This window comes from Callionymus lyra, chromosome 1 (assembly GCF_982586985.1).
Source record: "Callionymus lyra chromosome 1, fCalLyr1.hap1.1, whole genome shotgun sequence".
Lineage (NCBI taxonomy): Eukaryota > Metazoa > Chordata > Actinopteri > Syngnathiformes > Callionymidae > Callionymus > Callionymus lyra.
The window spans coordinates 50,923,246-50,939,688 of record NC_141818.1 but is presented as its reverse complement, the minus strand read 5'-3'; the positions used below and the strand labels follow the sequence as shown (position 1 = coordinate 50,939,688).

Here is a 16,443-nt window from a genome sequence, read left to right as displayed (position 1 = left end):
TAAGTTATAATATTTTTATTTGTTAGAATTCTATCAGTGTTTGAACATTAATATTTCGAGAGCTAGTACAATTCTCTACGTTCGTGGCGAGCCGTCGACCCGGAGAACCAGCACAACTCTCTGGGTCGGAACATAATACTGAAGGGGAGGCGTCGTCGTTAGCAACCAGAATGTGCACCTTTTTGTTGTTGTTTTCTGTTATGGTATATCATTACATATAAACTCTTTAAAAATATACTTCTGTCAAATACCTCGACAACTACTATGTACACTACAAAAATAAACTTTCATATAAATAAATTATATGGCATACATTTATCTTTGTAACATCCATGCCAAGTCTGCACTGATTTCCTTTTCAATCCTCTAAGAGCTATGATGATGTAGTGAAACGTTATAAACTCTATTCGACATTAGTACTTTATACAGACCATGAAAGTGTTTTTCTCAAGAATCCCTGCATTTGTTATCATCAAACACACACAATTATATTACAAAAATATAAATATCAAACATGTACACATGAATAAAATAGTTGCCAGCTATGATCTCTCCACCACTGCCAATATGACACCTGGAGATCCACACGCACACACCACGCATGCAAGCAGCTGACAGGAAGTGAGGGACGTGGTGGACAGGAAGTGAGGGATGTGGTGGACAGGAAGTGAGGGATGTGGTGGACAGGAAGTGAGGGATGTGGTGGACAGGAAGTGAGGGATGTGGTGGACAGGAAGTGAGGGACGTGGTGGACAGGAAGTAAGGGACATGGTGTACAGGAAGTGGGGGATGTGGTGGACAGGAAACTAGGAACAAGGTTGACAGGAAGTGACTGACGTGGTGGGCAGGAAGTGAAGGACATTGTGGTAGGAAGTGAGGGACCTGGTGGACAGGAAGTGAGGCACGTGGTGGACAGGAAGTGAGGGACATTGTGGCAGGAAGTAAGGGACCTGGTGGACAGGAATTGGTGGACATGAAGTGAGGGACATTGTGGCGGGAAGTGGGGGACATGGTGGACAGGAAGTTAGGGACATGGTGAACAGAAAGTGAGGGACCTGGTGGACGGGAAATTAGGAACGAGGTGGACAGGAAGTGAGGGACGTGGTGGACAGGAAACTAGGAACAAGGTTGACAGGAAGTGACGGACGTGGTGGGCAGGAAGTGAGGGATGTGGTGGACAGGAAGTGGTGGACAGGAAGTGAGAGACCTGGTGGACAGGAAGTGAGGCATATTGTGGCAGGAAGTAAGGGACCTGGTGGACAGGAATTGGTGGACAGGAAGTGAGGGACATTGTGGCGGGAAGTGACGGACCTGGTGGACGGGACACTAGGAACGAGGTGTACAGGAAGTGAGGGACGAGGTAGACAGGAAGTGAAGTAGATGGACGACAGGAAGTGAGGGACAAGGTGGACAGGAAGTGGGGTAGATGGTGGACTGGAAGTTGAGGAGATAGAGGATAGGAAGTGGGGTATATTGAGGAGAGGAAGTTAGGATCGATGTGGACAGGAAGTGGGATAGATGGAGGACAGGAAGTTAGGATCGAGGTGGACAGGAAGTGGGGTGGATGGAGGACAGGAAGTTAGGATCGAGGTGGACAGGAAGTGAGGCTGGAGGCTGGAATTATGATGAACACTTGACTGCTGCTACAGAAACACACACTCAGACACACGGAGACTGTGAGGCAATAATGGGTTAGCCGTTAGCGGGCTAGCTTATGGACGAGAAGCTAATGGAGGAGATTCCTGTGGTCGAGGCGTTGAACCGTTGATTTACAGTATATGATGAGTTTTAGCTTATCCACGAGACACAGATGCCTTTGAGCCTGACCCGGAATCATTCGCGTGGCTGCTGGGTGGACTACAGGAGAGGTACCAGAGGGGGTACCAGAGGTGGCACCAGAGGTGGCACCAGAGGTGGTACCAGAGGTGGCACCAGAGGTGGTACCAGAGGTGGTACCAGAGGTGGTACCAGAGGTGGCACCAGAGGTGGTACCAGAGGTGGTACTAAAAGTGGTACCAGAGGTGGTACCAGAGATGGTATCAGAGGGGGTACCAGAGATGGTATCAGAGGTGGTACCACTTCGAGGTGGTACCAGAGGTGATACCGAGCCTCACATGAGCAGAAACAAACTCACAACCTAAAATATCAATCAAGAAAAGCAACAACACAATTCTTCATTTCTGCTCGTCTTAAATAGCACGCATAGCGTGTTGACAGTAATTGTTACAAAACTACCACAGTTGTGATAAACATAGTTCAACGTGCGTACTTTTCTACACACACTCACACTCGTACAACACACACAGATACACCACACACACACATACACACATATCCAAACAGAGAGGCTTCCACACAGGGAGACAGAAACTCACACAGATACACACATAGTGACAAACACGGAGAGAGACACACACATATACACACACAAAAACACATACAAAAGCATTGACACACACAAACGCACACAAAAAGCCAAACACTCGCACACAGATACAAGCACACACATGCACACACGCATATCTAAATAAAGAGACTTGCACACAGAGAGACAGAAACTCACACAGACACACACACACAGGGTGACAAACACGGACACACACACAATTAGACACACACAGATTCACACACAATCAGACACACACACAGACACAACATACATGCAGACAAAAACCGACACACACACAAAACTACACACAGACACCCAAACTCACACACACACACACAGACACACACACACACACACACACACACAAACACACTCTGATAGATCTCAGGAGTCAAAGGTTGCATAGACGGAGAATCTAAAGACTTTTGCAGCAGCAACAGTGAATGTTGACGGATGAAGGTTGTAAAGACCCACACGTGAGTGACAGTAACAGATCTATCTCTCACACACACACACACACACACGCACACACACACGCACACACACATGCACACAACTCTGAGTGTGACACCATTATAGCTACTTTCTGCACATATTTACACGAGTAACACCTTAAATACAGTAAGAATGAGCACCATGACTGAACACTGGCGTCAGCGGAGCTGCTGGATCTCAAGAGTCTCTTTGGCCTGAGACTGAGGTGGTCTGAGGGTTCGAGGGTCCGACGCTCAGCTCGTCCACCGTTCAGCCGCCTCCAGATCCTGCAGCTCCAGGGACTCCTTGCTGCTCGCCGGCACGTGGGGGTCCTGGAAGCTAGGCTCCGCCCCCTGCGGCTCAGACGGGCGGCGTCCGTCCGCCGCAGTGTACGCTGGGAAGTTCGAGCCGGGCAAGGGGGCGGCGTGGACGGCCACGGTGACCGAGGCCGACGCCGTCACCGTGGTGATGGGCTGGCAGAAGGGGGCGTGGCCAGGGTGCTGGTGAGGCGGCGAGTTGTGGTGGGGGGGGCGGGGTCTGGGGCCCCCAGCCTCAGTAGCAGTTTCAAAAGCGTCTGTGCGCGGGCGGGCTGGGGGCGGAGCTTGACGGCGACCTTTGCTGCTGCGCTGAGAAGGTCCAGGCTGAGGCCCGGATGAAGAACCCTGAGAGGACTGAGGACACATGGAGAGGATCAACAAAACGTGTTTGAGAAACCACTGAATATAACTTTTTAGAATTTTGATTGACGGTCTGTTAAATTCAATATGAAAACCACCAGACTAAACCAACAGAGCTACTGGATCTTTCAGCCAATCATGTGACATGCAGGGCGATCATGTGACTATGTAGAAAAACTGTTGCATCGATCCATCAAAGCTTAGTTTATTTTTATCTTATCTTAGTTTTACTAACTGGATACTGGTGAATTAAAAAAGTTTGAGGGAGCGACTCGGTGCTCGATTGGATTAGTCTGGGAGGATGAAACTATTAGAACACTTTTATATTAAATTTCAAAGACTAGGAACTAGAAAATATTGAATTTAAAAGACTAGAAACTAATATATATTGAATTTAAAAGACTAGGAACTAAAATATATTGAATTTAAATGATTAGGAACTAAAATATATTGAATTTAAAAGACAAGGAACTAAAATATATTGAATTTAAAAAACTAGGAACTAAAATATATTGATTTTAAAAGACTAGGAACTAATATATATTGAATTTAAAAGACTAGGAACTGAAAAATATTGAATTTAAAAGACTAGGAACTAAAATATATTGAATTTAAAAGACTAGGAACTAAAATATATTGAATTTAAAAGACTAGGAACTAAAATAAATTGAATTTAAAAGACTAGGAACTGAAAAATATTGAATTTAAAAGACTAGGAACTAAAATAAATTGAAATTAAAAGACTAGGAACTAAATAATATTGAATTTAAAAGACTAGGAACTAAAATATATTGAATTTAAAAGACTAGGAACTAAAATATATTGAATTTAAAAGACTAGGAACTAAATAATATTGAATTTAAAAGACTAGGAACTAAAATATATTGAATTTAAAAGACTAGGAACTAAAAAAAATATTGAATTTATTTTTAATATAATTTATTTCAAAACAAACCTTAAATATAAAATACTGAACTCAAATCAAATTAATTTATAGAAAAAATCTTGAAAAAACTTTTCAATAAAATTCAATATTAAAGCCTCACCACAGGCACAGTAGACGCCGAAGGATCAGGCTGACGAGCCGAGCGCCGATGCCCTGATCCCGCTCTTCTTTCCTCGTCCGTCCTGGCTGTCCTGCCCCTGCTGGTGTGGAGGTGTAACTGCTGAGGAAGGCCATAGTTCTGCAGCTCGCGACTCGCTCCGGACGCCGTGGTGTTGGAGCTGAACTCCGAGTCCGAGGAGTCCGAGGCGGCGCCGGAGGTGTTGGTGTTCACCGTGGTGTGGTGCGGCCGGACCGAGAAGTGGACCACGTGAGGGGGGGTCTCGGGGGTCGGCAACCGGCTCCGACCGTCGACCGGGGACACCTGGTGGAGAGAAGGTGAACTGATAAAGATCCTGTGACCAGAGTTTGTTTAAATACTTGTATTTTTACAAACTATATTTTATCTGGAAAATCATGTCTTAAAAACAACATTAAAATAATTTTGTTGCTTTTGTTTTATATTTTTGTTTGAAACTCACTTTTTTTCATTGTGTTCAATGTTATTTCAAGTGTTAAATCATAAGATCTGAAGACATTTTCAATAAAACTTTTAAGAGAACAATCACAGTGAGCTGAAACAATATTTGAAATCTTGATTATTATTCAATATTTCTCTCATAAATCCTGCAGTTTTTGTAGTTAACATGTAATATTTAATGATATTATTATAATTAATACGAGCTTCACTTGTGAAATACACACTTTTTCATGTACAACCTTTAAATATCTGTATTTAATTATTGAATGTTGCTACTTAAGATTGATCTTATCTCAGTCTCTATGAAGATCTGTCTTCATCAAAGTATCATATATACACAGATCCAGTTGAATACTGAAGAGTTACTGAGCGAATTTGAGATATTATTTCTGGCTCTGCCCCGTGGCTTCCTCCCGACCACCCGAACACATCTCCAGTGTGTCGTAATGTTCCTTCGCAGAAGTTCTTTTCGAGACAGACTTAAAACTTGTCACCACTGAGGCAGGAATTGAGCCGAAGACCTTCCTGTGAAGCAGCAGGACTCTCCAGCGCCCCCTTGAGGTCATGACCCGGTGACTCACCTCAGGATAAGGCCCGAAGTAAGAGAGCAGGACCGGCAGAAGCACCAGTCCGTTGAGAACGCCCAGCAGCGTGAGGATGGCCAGGACCGCGAAGAAATACCTGCAGAAGAATCAAAGGTTAAAGTTATCGTCAACCACACGTTTATTCAGCTCAACACAACAACACGACAACACGACAACAGGACAACACGACAACACAACAACACAACAACACGACAACACCGACACGTTCTCAAAAAAACAACAACAAGATGATTATTTTAAAGTACGTTTGTCGACGTGCATCAACAGCCACAGACAGTGGTTCTTACTGACGGTACCTGATGTGTTCGAGGTCCACATAAGAGTTAGTCTGAACAAAGACACCAGAGAGAAAGAAAAGAAGCATAATTAGCCGGCGCTGGTTAATTCAAAGGCAGAAGAGAGAGGGGGGGGGTTCATGAGGACGGGGGTCTCTCTCTCTCTCTTTCTGTGTGTGTGGTGTGTAAGCAAACATGGGGAAAACAAAGCAGGAAGGAATGTGAGGGAGGAGGGGGTGAGTGAGGGTACAAGTGGGGCCTCTCTCTGGAGAGAGAGAGAGAGAGAGAGGGAGAGAGAGAGAGGGAGGGAGAGAGAGAGAGAGGGAGGGAGAGAGAGAGAGAGGGAGAGAGAGAGAGAGGGAGAGAGCGAGAGAGAGAGAGAGAAAGGGGCAAACAAATGGAAAGAAGGTATAGAATTGAGTCTCTCTCTTTCTCATCCCTCGCTTTCATTTCTCTCTTCAAGCTCCTGTGAACTTCAGTCTAATTAAAGGTAAAACGTTCCATTTCCACCCTTTTTTTTCCTCTGAAAGAAGAAGAGAAACTTCTTTCTTCAACATTTCTTGAATCTTCTATTGATGTTGAAACTTTTATGGCATTTCAATCCTACGAGTTCAAGTCAAAAACTGTCATCACTTTTTGTTAATGCAATGTTTTTTTCTTTGAGTTATATTTTTTAAAATTGATTGTTTTGGTTTTATTTTTCTAATTGGAAAACATTGAGAAAACAACAAATTAAATATTAATATAAAATATAAATTATTGAATTAAAAAATATATATATTTTGGGAATTAGAACATTTAGATTTTTTTATAATTAAATTCTTGGAGAAAAAAAAAATCGTTTCAATATAAATTAAATATTTACTTTATACATTTCAATATAATAAATGATTGAATTCAATTATTCCAATTCTTAAAAAAAAAAATGGATTCAAATAAGTTTCAAGATTAAAAAAGTTAAATCCTTCAATATTCTGATGCTTCTGATCTACTTCCTCTAAAATCCGAGCGATAAAATTTTAATCAGGAGTGTGTCGTAACAAAGACTTCAGGTCACATTATTTAAGGAATTAGGATTAAAAGACGAACAGAAGTTAACAGAGAGAAAGATTTCATGTTCAGGTTTATTTTCTCAGGGCTGTTTGGAGAGAAAACATTCTGACAGTAAAGTCAAGAAACGCTTCCCTGAGTCGGAGCCTGTTGTTATTGCAGCGTCTTGAGCTTTGTTTGCTCAGACAACAGCAGAACTTTAAGTGGAGGCCCCGGGACGAGGCCAGAGCTATAGAGGCCTCCCTGTGTTCTCATGTGTGTCCATACGTCTCCTGGTGTGTGATCACGCCATGGTTGACCTCCATGATTACCAGGTCAGGACACATCAGAGGCTCACGTGGACTTTTGTCACGACGGTGAAGAAGCTTCTTCATCACACGTGACAAGACTTTTCTTCATCACACATGAAGACTTTTCTTCATCACACATGAAGACTTTTCTTCATCACACTTGAAGACTTTTCTTCATCACACATGAAGACTTTTCTTCATCACACAAGAAGTTATTCTTCATCACACATGAAGACTTTTCTTCTTCACACATGAAGACTTTTCTTCATCACACATGAAGACTTTTCTTCATCACACATGAAGACTTTTCTTCATCACACAAAGACTTTTCTTCATCACACAAAGACTTTTCTTCATCACACTTGAAGACTTTTCTTCATCACACATGAAGACTTTTCTTCATCACACTTGAAGACTTTTCTTCATCACACAAGAAGTTATTCTTCATCACACATGAAGACTTTTCTTCTTCACACTTGAAGACTTTTCTTCATCACACAAGAAGTTATTCTTCATCACACATGAAGACTTTTCTTCATCACACTTGAAGACTTTTCTTCATCACACAAGAAGTTATTCTTCATCACACATGAAGACTTTTCTTCTTCACACATGAAGACTTTTCTTCATCACACATGAAGACTTTTCTTCATCACACATGAAGACTTTTCTTCATCACACATGAAGACTTTTCTTCATCACACAAAGACTTTTCTTCATCACACAAAGACTTTTCTTCATCACACTTGAAGACTTTTCTTCATCACACATGAAGACTTTTCTTCATCACACATGAAGACTTTTCTTCGTCACACTTGAAGTTATTCTTCATCACACATGAAGACTTTTCTTCGTCACACTTGAAGTTATTCTTCATCACACATGAAGACTTTTCTTCATCACACATGAAGTCTTTTCTTCATCACACAAGAAGTTATTCTTCTTCACACATGAAGACTTTTCTTCGTCACACTTGAAGTTATTCTTCATCACACATGAAGACTTTTCTTCATCACACTTGAAGACTTTTCTTCATCACACATGAAGACTTTTCTTCATCACACATGAAGACTTTTCTTCATCACACTTGAATACTTTTCTTCATCACACTTGAAGACTTTTCTTCATCACACTTGAAGACTTTTCTTCATCACACATTAAGACTTTTCTTCATCACACTTGAAGACTTTTCTTCATCACACTTGAAGACTTTTCTTCATCACACATGAAGACTTTTCTTCATCACACTTGAAGACTTTTCTTCATCACACTTGAAGACTTTTCTTCATCACACTTGAAGACTTTTCTTCATCACACATGAAGACTTTTCTTCGTCACACTTGAAGTTATTCTTCATCACACATGAAGACTTTTCTTCATCACACATGAAGTCTTTTCTTCATCACACTTGAAGACTTTTCTTCATCACACATGAAGACTTTTCTTCATCACACATGAAGACTTTTCTTCATCACACATGAAGACTTTTCTTCATCACACTTGAATACTTTTCTTCATCACACTTGAAGACTTTTCTTCATCACACATGAAGACTTTTCTTCATCACACTTGAAGACTTTTCTTCATCACACATGAAGACTTTTCTTCGTCACACTTGAAGTTATTTCTTCGTCACACTTGAAGTTATTTCTTCGTCACACTTGAAGTTATTCTTCATCACACATGAAGACTTTTCTTCATCACACATGAAGACTTTTCTTCATCACACAAGAAGTTATTCTTCTTCACATATGAAGACTTTTCTTCGTCACACATGAAAATGACACAAGCATTTATTTGATAGACTTTATGTAAATAAATTATAATTTACAGTTTAACCAAAAAAATCGTTTTTCTTAATAATTTCAAAAGATGAAAAAAAAAGGTCAATTTTGAGATGAAAGTAAACGTTGACGCAGCAGAAAGAAAGATGAAAGGAGAAAGAGGAGAAGACAGAGAGTCTAGTCTGGAGGTTCTGGATCAGGATTACAGGTGAGATGAGGGTGAAGAGAGACGAGCTCTGAGGGTCTTCATGCATGACTGGGGTCTCGGGTGGATGCAGGTCCAGACCCGGACGTCTGGCGCCGCAGAGACGCGAAGGTTCTGTCGCTCACCTGACGATGAAGTCGAACTCGGAGCCCGCGAGCATCAGAACTCCCAGCAGAGTAGAAAAGGCTCCGTCCAGAACCGGAGCGAACATGTGTTCCAGAGCCAGAACGGCCCGTTTGTGTCGATCCCCGATCGCCGTCAGGAACGCCTGCAACCAGTCACAGCTCAGAAGATTCCTGCGACTAGTGTTTGATTTAGTGACTTTTATTCGTTTTTAACTTATTTTAACCATCATTTATTTTATTTTTTAGAATGTCAAACCCTTTGTGCGTTAAAAAATAAATCATTCATTTTGAAAATATTTAAACGTTTTAATTCAATTTAAAAAATCAACCTTTCAAAATAAAAAAATTATAAATTGAGTTATTTAATACAATTAATAAAAACGTTCTTTTAATTTGATTATTAAAAAAATGCTTTCAAAGAAAGAAATCAATAAAAATGTCAAGATTTCCAAAACCTTTAAATCTTATTCATTCTTTTTTTGAAAAAGTGTTTTAATTTGAAGGTGTTTATGATTTAAAAGTTTGAATAAAAGCTCCTGAGGTCGTCCTCTCATCTGTGGTTGACCTTCATCTGTGGTTGAACTTCATCTGTGGTTGACCTTCTTCACAGAGACAAACGTACCAGGGCCACGTGGACAGTGAACTCCACGCCGATGCCCACCGAGGCGATGAGGATCACCACAGGAACTGCACTCAGCTTGATGCCCATCAGACCCATGAAGCCGAACAGCTCCACCGTCATGAGGGACAAGACCAGCACCTGCAGCAGAACCGACACCAGAGTTAGTTGGTCTGCAGGAACTAGAAGAACATGAGATGATGAATCTTTAAAGTGAAATAATGAAAGTATTTCGTTAGTATTCAAAGTAAACATGAGAGGGAAAAGTTGAAATGGAGAAACACTGACATGAAAACATTGAAATAAAATGAAAAAGGTTGTGAATAAGAAAGAAAAAGGAGAAAAGTAAAAAGAAAACAAAGAAGGAGAAGAGGAATAATTAGAAAGAGAAGAAGAAGAAAAAGTAGTAGAAGTAGTAGTAGAAGACAAAGAAGTAGTAGAAATAGAAGTTGAAGAAGTAGTACAATTAGTAGTATTAATAGTAGAATAATAGAAGTAGGATAATTAGTAGTATAAATAGTATAAGTTGTGGTATAAGTAGTAAAAGTAGTAGAAGAAGTAGAAGTAGAAGTAGAAGTAGAAGTAGAAGTAGAAGTAGAAGTAGAAGTAGTAGTAGTAGTAGTAGTAGTAGAAGTAGAAGTATTAGTAGTAGTAAGTTTCCAGGTGTGAGTAGATGAAGGTCAAAGTTGAAACATGAGTTGAAGATGTTTGTCATTCAAGTGAAGGAGAACAAGAAGATAGAAAAAGAAGGAATAGAAGAAAGAATAGAAGAGATAAAAGAAAGATGGAACCTATCCAGCATTCACAAAACGAGCAGAATCAAAGTTGTGAGTGTAAGTTCAGAGCATCGACGATCACTGGGTAAAAATATATAGTAGAGAAATAAACAGAACCTAAAGAAAACACTCTGCTTGAGTAACGATTAGACAAAGTCACAACGACGACAATGATCACAACGACAACAATGATCACAACGACAACAATGATGTGTGTGAAGTTTGTAGAAGAACACGAGCTGCTCATGAAAGACAAACTCCAGATGTGTTTGAGCGATGAACTTGCATGTTTACACGTGTGTGTGTGCGAGTGTAAACATGTCCCTGTGTGTGTGTGTGTGTGCGTGTGTGTGTGTGTTTACTACACTATCCTGGAGACTCTCCACCAAGACATAGGTTGTTTTGATGTGTTTGGATCAGATGGTCTGGTTCTGGTTCAGGACGTGTGAGACTAAACACTGACCCGACACCAGAGCAGCAACAAGAAAACAACGAGTCGTCGCGTCTTGAATCATGAAGAAAAGTAACTCAGTGTCGTCACAATATTGTCACAATATTGAAAGAATTTAACATCTGGATTCTTGAAACTTTGAATTTTAAATTTAAACTTTTTTATTTTTATTTTAATTCGATTCTTGCTTCATTTAAAGGTTGATTTTGGCTTTTTTTTATTTGAAAAATAATATATTTTTTGAATGAATTGTATATTTTTTATACATACAGTTTGTTATTCTTATTCCAATAATTCCTAAATTCAATATTCTTTAATTCATAGTATTTTTCATTCAATATATAAATGTTGGTATAATAGAGTCACCAGACTAAACCAACAGAGCACAGAGATACTGATCAAACTTTCATCCAATCATGTGATGCACAGACGATCACGTGACTGTGTCTAAATACCTTGTTGCTCTGTTGGTTTTGTCTGGTGACTCTATTATAACATTTTATATTGAATTTAAAAGACTACAAATGTAAAAACATTGAATTAAGACTTTAAAAAAATAATAATTCATGTAAAAGAATATTATATTGTACTAAAAAATGTATGTAATTCATTTAAAAAAAATTGAATAAAAACAAATTAAAATTCAATAGAAATTGTTGAATATATTGAAAAAATCACTTCAAAAACGTTGAAGTTTGAACATTTTAAAGGTTGACTATCGTGATGACACTGATCTTCCACACACGTGTGAAGCAGTGGTCCAGAGACCCAGAGACTCACGATGATGCCGGCGGTCCAGGGGTTGAGCAGGAACAGGGCGCAGACCAGGAAGACGCAGGCCAGCACCACGCTGATGGACAGCAGCAGCCAGTGGCGCAGGCTCACGTACTGCTCCCAGAAGAGGAAGGGGTACCCGTTGGGGTACGAGGGCAGACCCTGGCGACTGTAGTTGCTGCAGATGGAGCGCACGCTCTCGATGGCCTCCACGAACTGTGGCGTCTCCCGGAGCCCGTTGAGGTAGAAGGGGAACTGTGCGTATTCGATGGGCTCAGCAGCCGGGACTGAGGGATGAAGAGGAGGTTTTTTACTGTGTGTGTGTGTGTGTGTGTGTGTGTGTGTGTGTGTGTGTGTGTGTGTGTGTGTGTCTGTGTGTGTGTGTGTGTTAAACTTAAATTGAATTTGATTGAGTTCGATTCTTGCTTTATTTAAAGGTTTATTTTGGCTTTTTTTTATTTGATAAATCGAATATTTTTTATATTACAATAATTCCAAAAATAAATGTTATAAATTCAATATTTTTCAATTCATAGTATTTTAAATTCTATATATAAATGTTGGTATAATAGAGTCACCAGACTAAACCAACAGAGCACAGAGCTACTGATCAAACTTTCATCCAATCATGTGACTTATTGTCTGAATACCTCTGTGCTCTGTTGGTTTTGTCTGGTGATTCTATTATATCAACATTTATATATTGAATTTAAAAGACTACAAAGTAAAAATATTGAATTCATATTTTAAAAAATTAATAATTTTGGTTAGTAATATTAAATTCTACATGTACAAAAAATGTAGCTAATACATTTTGAAAATGATTAAATCAAAACAAATTCAATATAAATTGTTGAATATAATTAAAACAACATATATAATGTACATAAATAAATAAAGTTAATTAAAGATTTAAAAATAATAAATTCATTATATTTAGTTTCCGCAGGTCGTTAATAATGTTTGAATGTTTTATTGTAAAATAAATAAATATGATGTATTCGATGCATTTCTAAATTTCTAAAACGATTATTTTTCATATTTGTTACATTATATTAAATCTAAAAATAAACTTAAAAATACTGAATAACAAACAATAACATGATTCAAGTATATATGATTGAGATAAATACGAGACATGTTGTTGGACGAGGCTCTCGGACTCACTGCTGAGTTGAGTCTCGGGCATGGAGTTGGTCGTGTCGTGGATCCACTCGGGCGGATGAGGACGGATGTTGGCCTGAGACGCGGCGTAGGCCACGGGGTCGTTGCTGACCCAGGCGGTCAAGTAGATGTAGAACGCTCCGGGGTTGATGACGCCGTCCGCGTCCACCAGCCGGTGTCGAGTCAACTGCACCACAAACGACGGACGGTCAGAGAGAGAATGAGAAGGTTTTGTTCGTCGAGAACCAGGTGAGTCGACCTCAGATCCTTCACACGTATGCGTGAGCGCTTTCAAAATAAGAGTCGAGGATGAACGCCCTCTCTTTCCACCCGGAGAAACATCAACACGTGAAACACTGCTCGCCTTTCTCAACATTCCCGGACTGCTCGCGGCAGATTCCCGGAATGATCAGCCACATTAAAACCTGGAAAATGTGGAACCAGCTTCTCCCTTTACATACACTCCATGTTGGCGGGAGCGTTGGGATCCGGTCCAGTTGGAACCACTTGCTCCAAGAAACTTTCCTCCAGATGAACCACTTTTCAAATCTCTAAAGATTAAAGCATCTCAATCTGTGGCAGGAAAACACAGACTTTGTGTGCACTTGTGTACTTCATCAAACTCATGGCTTTGAGGCCAAACGCAGCCGCCAAGTGAGTTTACGCGGCCGGAAGATTTGTTCAAACACTAGATTCATGTTGGTGTTGATGACGTGACTTTGATGTTTCAGTGTTTAAGGTCATCAAGTTTAACTTAACTTATAGTGATACTACAGAGGCTTACGAGTATTACTACAAAGCCTTGCAGAATTATACTACGAAGCCTCGCAGAGTAATACTACGTAGCCTAGCGGAGTAATACTATACTGTTAGGCTTCTAGGGGACTGATACTACTATGCCTCGCAAAGTAATATTACAAAGCCTCACAGATTAATACTATAAGGCTTTGCGGAGTATTACTACATAGTCTTGCTGAGTAATACTACGAAGCCTCACAGATTAATACTATAATGCTTCGCGGAGTATTACTACAAAGCCTCACAGATTAATTCTATAATGCTTCGCGGAGTATTACTACATAGTCTTGCAGAGTAATACTACAAAGCCTCACAGATTAATACTATAATGCTTCGCGGAGTATTACTACAAAGCCTCACAGATTAATACTATAATGCTTCGCGGAGTATTACTACAAAGCCTCGCAGAGTAATGCTATACTGTAAGGCTTCTAGGGCACTGATACTACTATGAAGCCTCGTGGACTCAAACAATACGAAGCCTCGCGGCGTAATGCTATGAAGCCTCGCGGGGTATTACTACGAAGCCTCGCGGTGTAATACTATGAAGCCTCGCAGAGTATTACTACGAAGCCTAGCGGAATAATACTATAAGGTTCCGCGGGGTATTACTACCAAGCCTTGCAGCGTAATACTATCAAGCCTTTCAGAGTATTACTACGAAGCATAGCGGATTAATACTATAAGGCTTTGCAGAGTATTACTATGAAGCTCAACGTAGTATTACTACGAAGCCTGGCAGAGTAATACTATAAGACGTCGTGGAATATTACTACTTCCTATCTTACCAAAAAGTATTTTATTTTTGAACGACACATACATGTAACATGTTCCACATTAAATCAGTTCAAGGTCAGTAAATACAGCCAGAATAAATACTTGTAGTTTTACCACAGTAGTTTGTTCACATGAGAGGTCAGTGCAGGACTTTGATGGAGGAGCAGACGAAGAAGTCTTGAGTTCTAACTCACAGAAAAAAGGACTTTATAAGTGACTTCACTCTTCTTTCCCAGAGACATAAATCCCTACAGAGGAAGGTAAGCGCCGACTAATGGCGTTAGTTTTCATACGAAGGTGGAGAAAAAAACGATGGCTTGAGTTAGAGTCACGATAAAAGAAACTGGCCGGAGTCCCTGAGAACGTCTGTGCGCAGTTAACCTGGTTGTTAACACGGGAGGAAATGCCACCCGCCAAATGGAGTAAAGCTATAAAAATAACACGACATCTGTACAAATGTTGCTCACACTCGCGCATGCTGACCCTGGTGGGGACTCCGGCATGTGAGCAGCGCGATCCGACGCAGGAATCAGAAGCAGAGCTGGTGAGCGTCTGCTGCGCCGTATCAAAATAAAACATCAGCTCGGTCATTTGCAGGCGTTGGAAAAGATCTGGTCTTCATTTGGCAGCACGAGAAGCAGCTACTGCTCTGAGTGAACTCACCACAGGCAAACACACACACACACACACACACACACACACACACACACACACACACACACACACACACACACTCACAGGAACCATGTGCTCTGATGGACAGAAGACGAGGAAAAGAGACCAGCAAAGAGCGAGTGGAGGATCTGGAATGAATTGTTACGGCGGTGAAGACAACAACTGTACGTCTTGATGCTGTCACTGGCTCACAGAAGACTCACAAGAACAGGAAGTGATGTCAGAGAGACAGAGATTCTTCAATGACTTCAATGACGTAGAACTAATGTCACAGTTTGAAAAAAGAAGAGTTGTCGATTTATTGTACCTACTGTTTTCGTATATATTTCCAAATATATTATAAAACTTTTATTTACAAAGTTTCATTTTCCATTAATTTTGAGCATGTTTCAAGAAGTATTTATCCAGTAAAAGGAAGTTTAACCTGTTAAAAACAGTTTTTATTATATTTTTTTTCATTCTATTTACCTGCACAGATGTTTGTTTGTTTCAGGATCATTTTGTTCTCCCGGAGTAATACTATGAAGCCTCGCAGAATAATACTATGAACCCTCGCAGAGTAATACCACATAGCCTTGCGGAGTAATACCATGAAGCCTCACGGAGTAATACTAAGAAGCCTCACGGAGTAATACTAAGAAGCCTCGCGGAGTAATACCATGAAGCCTCACGGAGTAATACTAAGAAGCCTCACGGAGTAATACTAAGAAGCCTCGCGGAGTAATACCATGAAGCCTCACAGAGTAATACTAAGAAGCCTCGCAGAGTAATACCATGAAGCCACGCAGAGTAATACTATAAAGCCTTGGAGAGTAATATTACAAAGCCTCACGGAGTAATATTTGAAAACCTCACAGAGTAATACTATAAAGCATTGCGGAGTAATACTATGAAGCCTCACGGAGTAATACTAAGAAGCCTCACATAGTAATACTACAAAGCCTTGCGGAGTAATACTAAGAAGCCTCACATAGTAATACTACAAAGCCTTGCGGAGTAATACTACAAAGCC

At 40.3% G+C, this 16,443-nt stretch overlaps 1 protein-coding gene across 1 annotated transcript in view; it reads right to left on the bottom strand.

The window, feature by feature from the left end:
- Positions 1-16,443, bottom strand: part of ptch1 (patched 1) — a 112,344-nt gene continuing 95,901 nt past the window's right edge. Inside the window, exons 17-23 of the mRNA XM_087811905.1 lie at positions 13,185-13,368; positions 12,024-12,304; positions 10,020-10,157; positions 9,398-9,540; positions 5,645-5,744; positions 4,587-4,907; positions 1-3,534 (exon numbers count right to left, since the gene is read on the bottom strand). Coding sequence (XP_087668031.1) covers positions 3,118-3,534; positions 4,587-4,907; positions 5,645-5,744; positions 9,398-9,540; positions 10,020-10,157; positions 12,024-12,304; positions 13,185-13,368 — 1,584 coding nt within the window. The 3' untranslated portion in view covers positions 1-3,117. The remainder of the gene's footprint in view (positions 3,535-4,586; positions 4,908-5,644; positions 5,745-9,397; positions 9,541-10,019; positions 10,158-12,023; positions 12,305-13,184; positions 13,369-16,443) is intronic.